The 18,437-nt window shown below is 39.3% G+C and overlaps 1 protein-coding gene across 1 annotated transcript in view; it reads left to right on the top strand.

The window, feature by feature from the left end:
- Positions 1 to 18,437, top strand: part of LOC126184750 (exopolyphosphatase PRUNE1) — a 188,149-nt gene that overhangs the window by 144,475 nt on the left and 25,237 nt on the right. The window contains exon 6 of the mRNA XM_049927290.1: positions 14,908 to 15,111. Within this exon, the coding sequence (XP_049783247.1) occupies positions 14,908 to 15,108 (201 nt within the window). The 3' untranslated portion in view covers positions 15,109 to 15,111. The remainder of the gene's footprint in view (positions 1 to 14,907; positions 15,112 to 18,437) is intronic.

An 18,437-nucleotide genomic window follows, 5' to 3' on the forward strand; every position in this document is an offset into this window, starting at 1 on the left:
CCTCTTAGACCATGACAAGCAGGTCCTTTCGCTAAAAATAAATAGTGATCAGGGTATAAAATCTTCAAGAGGGTAGTCAGTAAGCCAAAAATTGATTGTTTTAGGAAACTCCTCAAGGACATGAATTGGAATGGTGCATACAAAGCTCATAGCATGAATGAGAAAGACAACACTTTTCTTAATAATGTCCTTTACATCTTTGAAAACTGCAGATCTAATGCAGATTAGATCAGTCTAAAAAAAAATTACTCAAGGAATAAAGGTATCCTATACGACAAAAAGGAAACTACATATGTCAGAAATAGCTCTGATGTAAATGCTATATTTTATCATTACAGAACATACAGCAAAATATTGAAGGTGGTAATACGGACATCAAAGCAAATGCATTATCAGAAAAGGATAGTCACATCAGATAACAAAATATCGCCAAAATGGGATATAGTGAAGAAAGAGACTGGTAGAACCAGAAATGAAAAAGAGCACTAACATTAAGAGTAAATGACACATGAGTAACACATGTGTGCAGAGTTGCCGAACTTTTCAATAGGCACTTCATAACTGTTACTGAAAAGATGAAAAGATGGGGTTGTTAGGTTCAGTAGATTATGCCATGGAATATCTCAGAACAGTCACTACACACAAACACAGTAATATGAGTTTGGCCCTCGCAACACTGGTAGAAGTAATGTCCACCATAAAAGCCTTGAAATAAAAAAATTCTAGTGGCTATGATAAAATGTCAGTGAAGTTGATTAAACAGTGTGCCTCTTTGTGACATTTTAAGTTATTTGTGTAACCAGTCTTTTATCAGTAGACCATTTTTCTGTAGAACATTTCCTAAATGGTTGAAGGAAGTATGCTGAAGTTAAGCCATTTATAAGAAAGGAGATAAAGAAATACCATCAAACCTTTACCCAGTTTCACTTTTACCTGCATTCTCAAAAAGTGTAGGAAAGATAACATACAGTCATCATCTTAGGCATTTGATCACAAATAAAATATTATCCAAGTCACAGTTTAAATTTCTAAAGGATTCTGATATTGAGAAGGCTATCTACATGTACAGTGAGAATGTACTTAATTCATTAGACAATAAATTACAGGCTACTGGTATATTTTATGATCTGTCAAAGGCATTTGACTGTGTAAATCACAATATCTTTTTAAGGCCAGATTCTCATTCAAATGAGCAAAAAACAGGCAAAGTTTGGAAATTTTTTGAGACTATGAAAAGGCATACAAAGGATCTATTTGGGGATTATGATTGAGCATACTTTGAACTTTCATTTTAGATTTTCAATTTAAAAGCAAATGGTGTGCCTGTAGCTATGATTTGATCAAGGGCCTGCAAGTTTGAAGTACACAGACTGCGTGCAGTGCACCCCCTCAGAAGTTATCTGAAATAAAAAATGAATAACATCAGTTGATACTGTATTAAATTTATGGGAGCTTATACCTGAACACAATGAAATAACCTTAAATTTAATGATATGGTGCTAACTTGAACTTTGAGTTTGATTTTTGTGTGTTTTTCACTATTTATGGTTTTACAAAATATAGTTAATATTAAAAAATTTCATACATTGTAGGTATCTGCTCCCAAGAAAACTGTTTATTTTTGGGGGGGTTAAAGGTAGAAGTCAATAGGTTGAACCATTTTTATTTTATACTGAATGCAATATTGAAAAATCATTTCTCAAGCAAAACCTGTTTAAGGTTTAGGGAATACTTTTATACGTATTATTAGTTCAATTTGCATAAACACAACATGTTATATATTTTTGATGTCACTGAACATTAATATGAACTTAGATTTTCAAGACTCAAAACAGCTAATCCAATATGGCAGACCAACCATTATGTTTTGACCAATTTTGACAAAAATAAGTGTTTTCATTACTTATGTTTAGTCTGCATTTCAGAGCCATAGATCAACCCTTCCTCTAACTCTTAATTGTTCCTGGAGAGCAAGTCCCTAGTTCTTCTTGGCAAGAAAGGCTGATCTGGCTGAGCTGGATATGCTGCAGGTGGCAACCTGCTCACGTTATATGTCAGATTTTTTGTTGAATATGTTTGCATGCATACTGCAGTGTAAATCGTTCTGTGAATGTGCGTTATGGCACAACAAGTTTTCTACCTGATCCAGGTGTCTCCAGTTGAGAGCATCCTACAGCGACTGTGACACTACTTCAAACAATGGGCTATAGAAATTTTTGTAATGCACATATTCAAAAACTCTTTCCTCCTAATATTCTAGACACACACTATATGATCAAAAATATCCAGACACCTGGCTGAAAATAACTTAAAATTTCGTGGTGTCCTCCATCGGAAATGCTGGAATTCAATATAGTGTTAGCCCTCCCTTAGCCTTGATGACCGCTTCCACTCTCACAGGCATGCATTCAATCAGGTGTTGGAAGGTTTCTGGGGGAATGGCAGCCCATTCTTCATGGAGTCCTGCACTGAGAGAGGTATCGATGTCGGTTGGTGAGGCTTGGCATGAAGTCGGCATTCCGAAACATCCCAAAGGTGTTCTAGGATTCAGGTCAGGACTCTGCAGGCCAATCCATTACAGGGATGTTATTGTCGTGTAACCACTCCGTCACAGGCCGTGCATTATAAACAGGTGCTCGATTGCGCTGAAAGATGCAGTTGCCATTCCCGAATTACTCTTCAACAGTGGGAAGCAAGAAGATGCTTAAAACATCAATGTAGGCCTGTGCTGTGATAGTGCCACACAAAGCAACAAAGGGTGCAAGCCCCCTCCACAAAAAACATGACCACACCATATCACCACGAGCTCCAAATTTTACTGTTGGCACTACAAACACTGGGAGATGATGTTCACTGGGCATTCGCCATACCCACACCCTGCCATCGGATCGCATTATTGTGTACTGTGAATCGTCAGTCCACACAATGTTTTTCCACTGTTCAATCATCCAATGTTTACGCTTCTTACACCAAGCGAAGCATCGTTGGGCATTTATCGGTGTGATGTGTGGCTTATGAGCAGCCGCTCAACCATGAAATCCTTGTTTTCTTACCTCCCGCCTAACTGTCATAGTACTTGCAGTGGATCCTGATGCAGTTTGGAATTCCTGTGTGATGGTCTGGATAGATGTCTGCCTATTACACATTACGACCCTCTTCAACTGTCGGTGTTCTCTTGTCAGTCAACAGATGAGGTCGGCCTGTATGCTTTTGTGCTGTATGTGTCCCTTAACGTTTCCACTTCACTATTACATCAGAAACAGTGGACCTAAGGATGTTTAGGAGTGTGGAAATCTCACGTACAGACATATGACTTAAGTGCCACCAAATCACCTGACCACGTTCGAAGTCAACGAGTTCTGCGGAGTACCCCATTCTGCTCTCTCATGATCTCTAATGACTACTGATGTTGCTGATATGGAGTACCTGGCAGTAGGTGGCAGCACAATGCACCTAATATGAAAAACATATGTTTTTAGTGGTGTCCAGACACTTTTGATCTCATAGTGTATCTACTTTTAAAAAATGCAATAAAAATCGAATTTTCAACCATTTTGAAGAGAATCTGGCCTTAAGCAAATTAGAACATTACAGTGTAACAGGAAATAGTGCAGGACGGTTGAAATCGTATATCTCCAACAGAAAATAAAGGGTGTCAGAGGAAAGAGACATGTATTAAGCTATCAGGTACCATCTAGCTGGGAACCAATAACGTGGTGTGCCCCAAGGTTCCATCTATTAGGGCCCTTACATTTTCATGTGTATACCAATGACCTTTCGCTAGTAACATTACCAGATGCTAAGTTTGTTTTGTTTGCAGATGATAAGAACATTGCCATAAATACTAAATGAAGTATAGCCATAGAAGGATTTGTTTGAGCAGTTGCGAGCGGGCTCATGCTCATGCGCAGTTGAGTCGCATGCGAGTAAGATCTTTAAGCAATAGCAGCAAGCAGGCAGATGCTACTTGGAAAAATTTCACTGGCGCACTCAAGCTGCCAGATTCACGCACTCGCAGCAGGCCTGGATCTAGGGGTGAGGAGGAAAACCAGGGTGTCTGCCCCAGGTGGCAATTTGGGGGGGGGGGGGGGATTCATATTCTTGAAGAAAAAATACCTTGTTTCAAAAAGCACACAGCATCCAGCGCACATTGGTCTACTGATTATTCATATGATTTTGAATCGCACCCCTGTTGCTTTTTTAACATTTTTGATCACATTCTAAGTTGATTTCTAAATGAATCATAAGTTGGTTTTTGAATGCATGCATAGTGTTTGTGAAGTCTCTGCCAGAGGAATCCTGGTTGCATCTAGAAATAAACTTTCCTACAGACTAAAGGGGACAGGGCTATATGAGCTGAGCGGAATAAAGCTCAACGGGTGAATGTCAATTGCTGTTTGTTAAGTGGTTGACTGGGTTTGCGAATAATCAGCCTTTTTATGATTACTAGCAAAATTCATAGATTCAGACTACCAGAGTGGAAATAAACGACTAACAGGAATAACAGATAAGAAAGATTACGTATTGTCTTCTCGGTTATCCAAGAAAATGAAATTTTGACAGAAAAGTTCTGTTCAGATCACTACACAAGTAAGGGTCAGTTGTACAGGCCCCGGCTAGCAACCACTCAAGTTCAATTCTGTGAGTAGTGCAGAAAATGCGTTTTACTAACACATGGTAATGCCTAACAGGAGAATAAACACGGGATAACTAAACTGGTGATTGTGGCAGGGTTAGTGAAGTAAACCAGAGAATGCATCTTGACACTGGCAGGAATAGTTACAGAATTAGTGATGACAAGATCGTTTGTTAGAACGAGGAAGGAGAGGAAACGGGGTATATTATGGAAGAATATGACGATTCCAAATTTATACAAAAATTTCCCACTACTACTTTTCGGTCTCACGCTTGCGAAGCTTGGAGCATATGAATGAAATGTGAAACTATTTCCTTACATAAAGCTTTTTGCTTTTAGTAGGCGTAATAGGCATTTGATATTGGTAATAAGTGAATTCTAATCTGTCATGCTATAAAAATGACCATTTATGCCAAAACAGTCGTATTTATTTGGTGTGTGTTCCAATTGCTGCAATATTGACAGGCCTATTTCGTGTCACCTAGAAAACAGTGACAAAATAGACGTAATCAGATCGAGAAATCTCACTAGTCTTGGGTACTATTCGTATTAACAGCTTTTTCAGTATTAGACAATGACATTCCAATTTTTCATGTAGCAAAACATTTAACGTACTTTGATGAAGTAATAGATCCTTTTGCAGAAAGGAAAGCACACCATGTAAAGCTGTAGCAAGATAAGAGAGAAAAAAATGCTAAGACCTAAGAATTGAAGAAATGTGTACTGCCTTGCTTGTCTCTTGTCTTTATGTTTCCTATATTTAATTTTATGTCACACAAAAAGCAAATTATTAGTTAATAGGCAATAAAGAGTGCAAATTTTCTGGATAGTTCTTATCCTCCCGGTTACAAATAATCCAATCCAGTATTAATTAGAGAGAGAGAGGGGGGGGGGGGGGGCAGGATGTGAAATTGGCTGACTGCCAACTGTGAGCATGAGAGCCACCACAGGACATTTTAATTTCCACTGTCGTGAATATAGTTTGATTGCATCCATTACAATATATACAGATTTGAATTCCACACAGTGAAATACAGTGACGTGCGATAGAAGAATGCTGTATGAAGAGGTGTGGCACTGTACTTTGGCAGACTTAAGTCCAAATTACATTTCCTCGAACATATAAGTTTTATGTATCAGACATCTTCAGGAAGATGTGTGCTACAAATTGAACATTTTTTTAAAAGTCAATTTTTTTTGAATTTCTGTCGTCCTATCTCAAACACTTGGGGGGGGGGGGGGGGGTCGGAAATATCATAGATACGGGCCAGATATGCAGAGCAGTCTGAGCTGTAGTTGGGAGGTGCGTAGTCTCCATGTGACCCGTGTTTACATTTAGTGATTTTGCTGTTTCCTCTTCATTTACTGCTGTCACGTCAAATTAAAACAAAACGAATGTCTGTGGCCAGGAGCTATCAAGTGAATTAAAATACATCCACATAATTACAGAGGGCTAAAATGTTATTAGTTTCAGATCTTATTTTATTTCCACCTTTCTGACAGTCAAGCATAAATCACCTTGTAGAACATTGAAGTTGTTTTTGTTGGCTTGCAAAAGACGTTTGGCTTTTATTGATCTTCTCTGCTGAGGCAGTCAATTTATTTGAAATGAAGTGTTTAATTCTTCGCTATTGGCTAGTTTCTACTGTTCATTGGATTTCAAGTGCACATTTTCATCTTTTAGAACATATAGCATTATGTCATAATATAGAACCAAACATGAGATAATACCGTACTGGTACTCCAAGAAAATTTACATCCCAATACCCACACTGAAAAGCTTAATATCAGATCGAGGCTTACTTCATTGAGAATCTGGACAGGCGAATGTGCTATAGAAGCCGAATTATGCATTTTAGTATGGTTCACGAAATTCTGATGCTCTTGGAGTACCCTCTGATGTCTTCCAGAATGAGATTTTCACTCTGCAGTGGAGTGTGCACTGATATGAAACTTCCTGGCAGATTAAAACTGTGTGCCCAACCGAGACTCGAACTCGGGACCTTTGCCTTTCGCGGGCAAGTGCTCTACCATCTGAGCTACTGAAGCACGACTCACGCCCGGTACTCACAGCTTTACTTCTGCCAGTATCTCGTCTCCTACCTTCCAAACTTTACAGAAGCTCTCCTGCTGGTAGAGCACTTGCCCGCGAAAGGCAAAGGTCCTGAGTTCAAGTCTCGGTCGGCACACAGTTTCAATCTGCAGGAAGTTCCTCTGATGTCTTGTTTCTATTATGACATAATGTAAGATCTTTTGATGTTTCACACATATGAACATACAGGCTTTCTTACATCATTGTAGCTGTGCAAGCGTGGTGACACCTGTTATCTGACACTCTGGCAACTACTGAAATGAACCTATTTCTAACAGGTCGTGGGAAAATATTGCGAATGGTGGTTTGAAAAGCATTAAGCTTAGTTTACACAACGACTTTGGGTTGCGCCACTCGTTGTATGGAATGAGTTGCGTGCAAATGGTTTCATATGTGACTGTAGACATGGCAAAGCCAGCATACACTTCAGTTTCATCATTTTGTGGGTTCCTGAGTCGTGTCTGAAATAAAAGTTTCGGCAGCTACACGTCGCATGAGTTGTGATGGAGTTAAAGCTTGTTGCGTGGAATCGCTGTATAAGAAAAAAATAAGAAACGTATTTTGATTCATGACTGGATGAAGAAAAGATGGCAGCTCGGTTGCTCAGCAACCTTGCTAAAATAATTTATAATGGAAGATCCAAGAAGTTCCTTTAATAATCTTAGAATGTCACCAGAACTGTTCATGTTTCTTCTAAATAGAGTTAATTATGCGATAAGGAAAAGATACTGTGATGCATGAAGCTCTGTTACCAGAACTGAAATTACATATCACATTGTGTGCATTACAATTGAGAACATTTGGCACACTAAGACGATGCAGTTTTAGTTGGTGATGACACTTTTTCATTAACACCAATAATTAATAACATTAACACGAATAATTAATAACATTAACACCAATAATTATTAACATTAACACCAATAATTATTAACACCAATACTTACTAACATTAACACTAATAATTATTAATATTAACAGCAATAATTATTCAAAGCAGGCTGCATTAAGAAGAGAATGGTTTGCAAATTACTGTCATGAAGATAATCTGTACAGTGGCAATACTTCAAAATTCAAACATACGTGAATGAGGAATACTGCTACGATGTTTTAAATACATGAATATTGAATAAAGAATTCAACTTCTTGATTTGTGTACCCTTCCCTCCCATCAACAATATTCCTTAAAAAAGTGTCGGCCAGCTCAAATGATGGGATTTTAGTCTTGTAGACTAGAGCATTCCCACAGCCAGAATTGTACTTTCTTGCATTTTTCTTAATTCAGTTGTATATCTGCTCCTAATTCAGTAAATTTTTCCCTGCAGCTTGGATGTTGTCAAGCCATCTATGTTCTGACTGCACATGACAAGTCTCGGGAGCAGCAGTATGTTGCTTATTTTTGTAATCCACATCACTGAAATCCCACAAACATCTATGCAAAGCATGGATATTCAAAAAGAAAATGTTATTCTCCATTCCACACTTCATATTTCAGTTTGTCCACACACTATGAACACACACAACCTCAAAACGCTTGCAACTATTGTCACTAAAGTTGGGACATGCCGAAAGTGTGTAGTTTCACCAACGAGTTGGGCAAACACACATGCACAGTGGCTGGTAGCACAGTTGCCTGCAGCCTTGTGTTGTCGTGTAAACTAGGCTTTACTTTCAAAGTCATTTTCCTTTTATGCAAGATGAACTATGTATGATGAATTTCATAAATCACAGTGTTTGACTCATTTAAAAATCAAGTCTTTGAGGGTGAGCCATTTAGAAGAATTTCGAGCCCAGAAGATCAGAGATTTATGTCGTTATTAAACATTTTACTGGCACGTTTGTGTGATGTATCTTAAAATGTAACATACGCAAAAAAGATCAACATTTTATGTGGAAGCTTAGCTTCTCTTGCAGCTTATTAATCTGTAGGTAGTGGAGAGCGGGCATGGTAATTACAACGATATATAATCACTTGCACTCCCATCACTTACTATGCATACTTTAATTCTCGCAGCGTATACGCAATGCGTGAAACATGGAGCGCGTACTACAGAGAACTGATGAGGCAAATACACAGTTGTTCTCGCTGTGGTATGGTAGTGATATTGTTGGGGGGTGAGCCAGTGGTTCTACGTCCTCACATATCTTGGAGATCAATATTACATGTGAATGAGTTGCTTTCCTTGTAGCAACAATATGTATATTAATTTAAACCATTAACTTTTCCTATTTGTGTGTTTGCGCTACATAACAGTGATGTTGCTATTGGCTGACTACATCACGTGTCCTATACTGTGAATATCCGCTGTCATCGGCTGGCAAGATAATGTGACATGAGCTGTAATTGTCTTACAAAAGTGCATCACAATCTCAATTTCAATGCCTCGGAAAGTAACACGCAGTGTTTGGTAGAATTCGCATTTATACTTTCGTAATACGAAAATACGCAGCGTACATGTTGCTGCAGATCAAAGATCTTTCCAAAATGTCCCCCCCCCCCTCCCCCCCCACTTTCATTTTCTAAAGTGCTGAGAAGTTCTACGCCGATGTATAAAAACTGTATCCATGCAAAGGGCTGATAACTTTTACAGTTCTGAGGGAAAGTAGACTGTCAGTTAACACAGAAAAAGTGTATTTTCACCCAAGAGAAAATGTATTTTTAACCGGGAAATCTGGGAAAAGTTCAGAAATTTTTTTTCCTCGTCCGTGTACACATCCTGTTATAACAACATTGATTGGTTAGTGTACCATGTTCAGAGATTCAGAGGTCAATATGCCACTGCAATATTATGCCTTCCCACACCACAACACCTCAACCACCAAAACAGCCATGTTCAGCAATGCTGTAGTTACCCTCATATGGCAAGAGATGAGAATTTGTAATGCACCCAGGAACATTGCATATTTATTTCAGTTACTATGTGTGGTATGCTCTAGCAGTTGTTTCTGTGTATGGTCCAAGTTTCAATGAGCTATGTTACTTGGCAGTGACACATCATGTGAAAGTTACTTTCATTCTTAAGTTTTGCACACCAGTGTATGAGCCTCCACTTGTACCCTCTGTGGGCACTTGACAGTGATATGCAAAGTATGGATGTAATTTCAGGTGCTAAGGTACTTTAGAGATGTTGTTTATTTACTTATTCAGGTACTGAGTTGAACAAAATATAAATATTCAATGTTGTTGTTGTTGAAAATTGTTTGGTTTTTCAGTGATGACCGAGTAGTTACGTGTGGGCATGAAGGGAAGTGTGTAGGGTACTGTTACTCCTGTTAATAGAGTCTTAATTCTCCAAATTTACGTATACAATTGTTTTACAATATTATAACATGCTGTTGAAACTTTTTAGTTTCCAGCTGTGAAAATGAGGCTTTGTGTGTAGAAGGTCTTGTAATATCCGTGTCTTGTAAATTTTTTGACAGTTTCATCTGAGAGTAAATGATAGCAACTAAAATTGGTTAAAAAAAGGAAAGTGCATTATATGAAATTGCTTTTCGTGGAAGGAAACAGCAAATCATTATAGTGAAAACTACAGAGGACAAAATTTACAGGAAAGTGGAAATAGAATTATTTAACTATTCAGTTGTTTTGGCTATATGCCAAAAGCAACTGTTGAGGAGATAGCATAATTGTGGCGTTCCAAAAAAAGTAGCTATTGATATTAAAATAATGCTGAAATTGTGGTATTATTTGTCACCATCTGGCTATATGCAAGTCTGAATGAAACCTCTAGTTTTTTTACACAAGACACACAGAATATGCTTCATAATGGAAATGGTAAATAAATTTTCTTCAAATAAATATATTTCTGTAGACGAACCTTGGTATGCTCTCAGTATGTTAAATAGTGTCAGAATTTCATGACTTCAAATAGAATTTTAGCTATCTCTTTCTTATTCTAAACAATTTAGGCAAAAGTGGCTGCATCATCAACAGATACATACACAAAAGGTACAGAGCTTTACTTTGCTAGCTTTCACAATGGGATTCCTTTCTCAAGCTGTTGGAGAAACACACACACACACACACACACACACCTATCTCCCTCCATTGTGCTTATTCGACTGCCTCATGATCCATGGTGAGTGTAGTGGGTTGAGGTTGGGGTGCAGTGTAGGGTGGGGTGAGAGATGGAGAGAGGCGGGAGGCATGGAGGGGTTGGGACGAAGTGCCTAGTCACTTGTGGGAGAGTGTAGAGCAGTCTGTGAGCTAACTGGGGGGGGGGGGGGGGGACAGGTGGAGGGGACATGTGGCAGACGGCTGAGCACTTAATTCCACAGACTAGGACATGAGATGGCAGCACACAACTAGCTGACGTGTATTGAGTGGGGTGATGGGAAAGGGGTATTGTGTGTGTGCGCCCCGCTCCCTCCCCCCTTCCACACACACACACACACACACACACACACACACACACCATTTGGTGGGGGGTGGGGGACAGAGAGCTTAGGTTTAGGCCAGGGACCTTACAGGAGTGAAGGATGTGCTGTAAGGATAGTTCCCATCTGTGCAGCTCAGAAAATCTGCTGGTGGTGGGGAGGATCCACATGGCACGGGTTGTGAAGCAGCCATTGAAATCTCACATGTCGTGCTGTGCTGCATGTTGTGGACTGGGTGGTCCACCTTGTTTTTGGCAATTTTTGACATTGGACGTTCATTCCAGTTGACAGCTGGTTGGTTGTCATACCAATGTAAAATACTGTGCAGTGGTTGCAGTGGAGCTGGTATATAACATAGCTGCTTTCTCAGGTGTGCTGGGGTAGGTCCTCACATCCATCCGAAGAACAAACCACAAAGAAGTGCCCCCTCATCATCCAATACTATCCAGGACTGGAATGACTGAACCACGTCCTTCGTCAGGGCTTTGATTGACTATCATGCTCTGAAATGAGGAACATCCTAACCAAGTTACTTCCATCCCATCCCAAAGATGTGTTACATCTCAACATCCTAGTCCATCACAATGCCACTCCCACTCCCAATCCATTTCCACAGGGATCATACCCTTGTGGAAGCTCCTGATGCAAGACCTGCCCGATCCACCTACTCCAGTCCAGTCACGGGTTTATCCTACCCCATCAGAGGTCGGACCACCTCTGAAAGCAGCCAGTTATATACTAGCTCAGCTGCAACGACTGAACAGTGTTTTACATTGGTCTGACAACCAACCAGCTGTCAACCAGAATGAACAACCAATGTCAAACTGTTGCCAAAAACAAGGTGGAGCACTCAGTTGCATAACATGCAGAAGAGCACAAGAAGTGAAATTTCAATGGCTGCTTCATAACCCGTGCCATCTGGACCCTCCCCAGCACCACCAGCTTTTCTGAGCTGCATAGATGGGAGCTATCCTTACAGCACATCCTTCGCTCCCGTAACCTCCCTGGCCTAAACCTAAGGTAACTAGCTGTCTCCCCACCTCCCACCTCCCCACCAAATTTTGTGTGTGTGTGTGTGTGTGTGTGTGTGTGTGTGTGTGTGTGTCACAACACCCCTTTCCCATTACCCCCTCCCTAGTCTGTGAAATTGGGTGCTCAGTCGTCTGCCATATGCCGCCACTACCTGCACTCCTAGCTAACTCATGGATGAATCTCCACTCTCCCACGAGCAACTAGACGCTTCGCCCCAATCCCTCCCTGCCTCTCGCATCTCTCCATTCTTCACCCCACCCCCACCCCACACTGCAACCCCACCTAACTCATGTACATTCACCATGGGCCAGGAAAGAGTAGGCAGTTGAATGAGCACAATGTATGGAGACAGGCGTGCGTGCGTGCGTGTGTGCGTGTGTGTGTGTGTGTGTGTGCGCGCGCGCGCGCGCGCGCATGCACGTGTTTCTCCTACAGCATGAGAAAGGAAGCTAGCATAGTAAAGCTCTACACCTTTTGTCGACGATGCAGCACTTCTGCATTTAGGTGAATCATCTCCTTTGTTCCTAAATAATTAGTTATTCTCCACCAGAACTTTCTGTACATTTTTATTGTAAACAATAATTTTATTGACTATTGATTTGGGTTGTACTATTATTAGACAAGTGGTTTTATTAATACTTTGGGGCAGTGGTTTATTTTTACACAGTCTGTTTTGCCTGTAGTTGTTTGTAAAAGGTACCTGTTGTAGAATGAGCTTCCACAAGACTTTACTGGAGTTGCAATAGAGAAAGACAGGTGACAATGACCTGCAGAAATAGATGACTGATATATCTTAGCAGACACTAAACTGATGCTTCAGAACTTCAGAAGGAAACATAGTGCCATTGGAGAAAACATTAAGTGTATGAAGATAATCAGTAGGTCATCTTACAGAATTAAGACATTATTGGTAAAGTTACTTGCAAATAATTGGAGTTAAGATTATTGATTTTCAATCCATGTTCTTCAATCTTATTTTTTATTTTATGTGCATGTAATACTTCCTCAGGATATATGGATAAATTAAGGGAAAAAGCAACCACTCACCTACAGCGGATTGATGCATGCAGCACAGAGGTACGCAACAGAAACCAGCATTAACACTACCTTTCAAACACTAGCTCTCTCTCTCTCTCTCTCTCTCTCTCTCTCTCTCTCTCTCTCACACACACACACACACACACACACACACACACACACACACACACTCACAATGGCAATGGGTGTGTACATTTGGGTGTCTTGGTAATATGTAGGAATGTGTGTACTTTAGTTAGAAAAAGAGCTAGTGCTCGAAAGTTGGTAAACTGAATAGTCTTGCCATGGCCACAGGAGTGTGTGTTTGTGCCCCATGTATGGATTTGCTTAATTTGAGTGGTTGCATTTCCCTTGTTTGACATATTGCTTCATTCAGGAATTTCCATTGTTTTCATACATTGCCCTGGAAACAGATTTCTATGTTCTTTTCAGCTCATACATCAAAATGTCATAATGTTTTGGTTCTGTCACTGGCTGTGGTAGTCTAGAGGAAATAGCATAGACACTGGCCCTGGAGGTCCTGGGTTCAGTCCCAGATAGGAGCAGGGATTTTTCCTCGTTCAAGTCCATCCAGGATGGCTCTAGGTCCACTCAAGCTACGTTCAAATGAGTACCAGGGATCTTTCCCAGAATTTAAAGGTGGTTGATGCGATTATCCCGCCAACCTCTTGCTCCTAGTGCTGTTGTGCATTTAGGCCAATAATCTGGTCACAGGCATTCAGCACAGACTTTCACCTTGGTTCAGTCTGTATCTTTCAGTTAAGAAAGACGTGGCATTTTTACTGGCACTTAGTCTTATGTCACTGGAGGTGGAGAAAAAGCAAAAGTTTGTAAAACATATCATTCATACATTGAAGTATATGAATATCAAATTAGGATCCGTCTGTTTCATTTGAATGATGGTAGTAGTTTTGGGTTATGTAGGACGCTTGTGTGATTTTCTTTGGCCCATTCTTGCAGTGCTGTGTCAATCTTATGATTTTGGGTTCCTGTGTGATATCATCAGTTATTATATTGTGTGATATCATCAGTTACTATTTTGTGTGATATTTTAGCAGGCACCTTGTGGATTGTGTGTGCATTTGTTTAATGGCCTTTGACTTCCATAATTAGAACTTCAAACTCTTCCACCTAAGTGACAGCTTGTGATAGGATCTGTATACTATGTTGAACAACATTGGTAATTTTGTATTTGTGGTGGTGTCTGATAACAATTTGCATTTTGATTATTATTATTCTGCTTGTGTAGATCTTGTAGCAGATGCTCATTTGATGGTGACAGGAGTTCTTTATTCCCTGAAATAACAGCCAACTTTGCTCCTGCAAAGAACACAGACAGTGATTTTAATGTGAAATGTTTAGGAGGCATTCTAGCTGTTTACCCAGAAAATGAGCGATTTTTGCATTGATCAAGATTCTCTAGTGAGTTATGCACTTGCAGGAGGAATGTTTCTTGTTCCCTTTGAATAAGCGTAGCTACTCCACAGGGCAAGTGGCTTTCATTTTAATTTGGTGTGGTAGAGGACTTTGTTTCCAAAATTAATGTTTATTTACGTAATGCAAATTGTAGTTAACAGATTATTGTGATGCTCCAACCATCACATATGGTATAGTATTTTCATGTCTATGATGATGATGCATGTCAACTTTTGTGTTGAGTATATTAATGATGGTAGGTCAAATAATGTTTTATAAGCTAATTTGTTTTGTTTCCTAAATTTTTTATCAGCTGACAGATAGCCTGACAAAATCCAAGACTCCCAATCTTCAGCTTCAACCCATAAAAAAATTTTCCGACAGTGGAAAAGTAGTACTTTTTCGGCAGCTGAATAAAGATGCTTCAAGGAAACAGATAGTACCTTTGGTGAAACAGGCAGTCATCAATTATGAAAGAACACACAGTCCAAGTTGTAGTTCTGCCAGACGCTGAGAGGTGAGTCCTAAGTCAAATAGTGTGTGCTCTCTGCTGTAGTAGGTAAAGACTTCCAGGTCTACACTTGACTAGATGATTCCTAATAAGGTATCATTTTTAAATACATGAAACACCAAGGCATCTGAATATTTTCACGTAGTGTAATCATTGTGGGGTAACATGCAGTTACATTGTGCAGCCAATCTACAAGGAGTTTCATGATAGTCCTAACAAATTTTGAGGGACAATTGGCCACAAACTGAGGATCGTTTTTGGTGAAGGAACATACTGTTTTTACTCAATCATTAATCAGTGTGGTGCTTTTGTCATGGTACACAATACACAGTATGCAGCTGGCAGTTATTTTTCTGCTGTTTAGCCCTCTGTGTGCTTTATCATTTGTTGTTTACATGTGAAGGTACAGATTAAACATGGATTGTGAATTGTTTAAGCCCAGTGGTATGATTAAGTATTACAGTGAAGCAAGAGGTAATAGAAGTCACACTTACTGTGCCTATGAACATTAGTTTCTTAACTGGAGGCATTCATTTTATATATCTTTGCTGCACTTTATCAATCTCTCCAAGAAAGTCTTGTCAATAGAAGGGATGCTGTGAGAACACCAGGTTTAGAAGATGCCATGATAGTTTTAGTAATGCGCCTTCAACCAGCACACTTGCTGTGGCATGTTCAGTGGATATTGCTGGAGTACAGCGTATATGTGTGTACCTTGAGAAGCTTCAGGGACTGGGACCACTTAATTTCTATAATCAAATGGAGTTTGTGCAGTGGTTCCTTCATCAAAATGCTAATGATGCTTTCTTTCACACACACGAGTGTTATTTACAGATGGTGGGCCTACTTCCCACAAGCTCATTGTTTTAACAGTAAGAACAGACTGGAAGAGCCCACATGTGATCGTTATTGGATCTGTTTCTATGAACATTTTGGATGGAATTGTTGGTAATCATATCCTAAAATCTGTACTTCTTTCCGCACAATTCAGTGGAGTGCCTGACCATCAGTTTTTGCATGTCAGGTGTATGGTGTACATTATTCCAATTGCCACCATAGCTGAACAGATTTCAAGAATCATCAACATGTTCCACAGTGTGAAAGAGAATTCTGCCATTCTTCATGCATGATGGAAATGGATGGTAATTTCTACAAAGTTAAGCATGTCATGAAGCTCAAAATTTACTGTTTGAACATCTGCTGTTAATTTGTGCACATAACTGATGAAAAAAGGGAATGAAAAAGACTGTATTGCTTAACAATAAATGATAGCCTGTGTGTGATCCGTCACTCCTTGAATTTTGTTGATGCCACCCTAATACATCCTGTAGTTAGAAAGGGTCATAAGAATATATGTGCTGCTGAGTTTTTCAAGCATTTCAGCTACTGAATTATGGTCAGATGCTATCACTATTGCAACAGCATATTCTTTATTTAGAATACTGTATATATGAGTGCAAAGTTTAATTACTGATATTTACAATGTTTATTAGGCTCATAATTTCAGTAAAAGTTGCAGATGATATATGAATTGCTTTAATGGAGATTAATTGCTGTAGAAATAAGTAAGCAAGATTTTTAAAATTATAATTATTGTGGGTGCAGTCTATGTTCGTTGATATGTGGGGTGGGAAGGAAATGAACCTCCCGAACAGAAGCATCATTTTGTTAACCCTCCGTTGCTCACACAGATGACACTCGTCATACACATGACTTTCCCGCTCAATTTGTCTGACAGGGCTGGATAGAGTTCGCGCCATTTTCAGTACCTTTCTGTTAACTCCCCAGCTGTTAGCACCATTGTGTTTGAAACATTATTATAGTCTGGAGGACACTGGTCACCAGCGCGAGCTCTGCTGCCAGAATGTGAATCAAAGTAAGTCTACATTACTTTATTGCTTTCCTAGATTCAGTCGATCTTTCATGTGCGTAAATTTAGGAGTATTGAAAGTGATTGCAGTTATCTTCTGTGTTACCTAGTATTCCCTTTATTTTTAGACTGTGCAAGAAATGACAAAGGCAAAAACACCTCAGACAGAGTTTAGTAGAGATCCTAATGTATGGCTGGAATGGTTCAATGAGCTGAGTTAAGAAGATGCTCTCAGTGATAGCACTGACTCAGAGACTGAGGATTGTGTTCATGAAAGCGGTCGTGATTCAGGAACAGAACAAAAAGTGTCGGAAAATGATAAATATGAGTCACAGGAAGTAGTAACTCAAGAGGATGCAATTTCTTAGGGAAAGATGGAATAACTAAATGGAGGAAAAATAAATATCCCACGAATGTTAGAAGTAGATCTTGTAATATTATTACCACTTGCCTGGACTAAAAAATCGAGCTCATATAAAAAAGACAGATATAGAAATTCTGAATTTGTTCTTGGATGAAAACATAATAAGCATCATCACAACATGCTCTAATATATGCATCAATGAAGTTCGTGGTAACCTCTCTAGGGAAAAGGATGCTAAAGAAACAGATGTGATAGCATTCAGAGCTTTCATCAATGAAGTTCGAGGTAACCTCTCTAGGGAAAAGGATGCTAAAGAAACAGATGTGATAGCATTCAGAGCTTTCATTGCTTCGTTATATCTGTGTGGACCTTTGAGATGTTCTAGGAAGAGTATATCAAAACTGTGAGATAACTAAAAGGGAAACGAACTTGAATCATGTTATTTATGCATGAGTGAAAACCGATTCAGGTTTCTGTTGAGGTTTGATAATATCCATGATAGAGGTGTTCGCAGAGATGTTGACAAGTTGGCTGCTATCAGAGAGGTCCTTGAACTATTCATGAACAATTGCCAAAAATATTTTTCACCTAGTGAATATCCTACTGTTGACAAAAATATGGGTTAAAAGTGCCTGCTTTGGTTGATGGCTGGTCAAACCACCAACTTCATTCTATATTTGTAAAAATATGGAAAGCAGTAGGAGAATAAAATTTTACATTCTAAGACTTTGTGTTGGTAAGTTACTGCAATCAAAGTTTCAAGTTCATCACACATTTAATTCCAGAAATACAAAACAAAAAGAAACATCCCTCCCCTGCACCCCAATCAAGAAGCTATTTTTTCGACCAAGTTTGCTACAAAAGTGGGGGTAGATCTTCCAGATCAGCTTTGCCAGAAGAACAATGTGTCATGTAATACAAGAAGGTGGCCTGTGGTACTGTTACACAATATTTTGAACATTGCAGCCATAAATACTTTATGCATATATAAATACCACTGCATGGCTTCAAATCAGGTTGTAAAAAGGGTTGATTTTATAGAAAAAAATCAGCTGGGAACTAATAAAGTCTCAAATAGAGCGATGTTCCCTTATTGAA

This window comes from Schistocerca cancellata, chromosome 4 (genome assembly GCF_023864275.1).
Source record: "Schistocerca cancellata isolate TAMUIC-IGC-003103 chromosome 4, iqSchCanc2.1, whole genome shotgun sequence".
Classification (NCBI taxonomy): domain Eukaryota; kingdom Metazoa; phylum Arthropoda; class Insecta; order Orthoptera; family Acrididae; genus Schistocerca; species Schistocerca cancellata.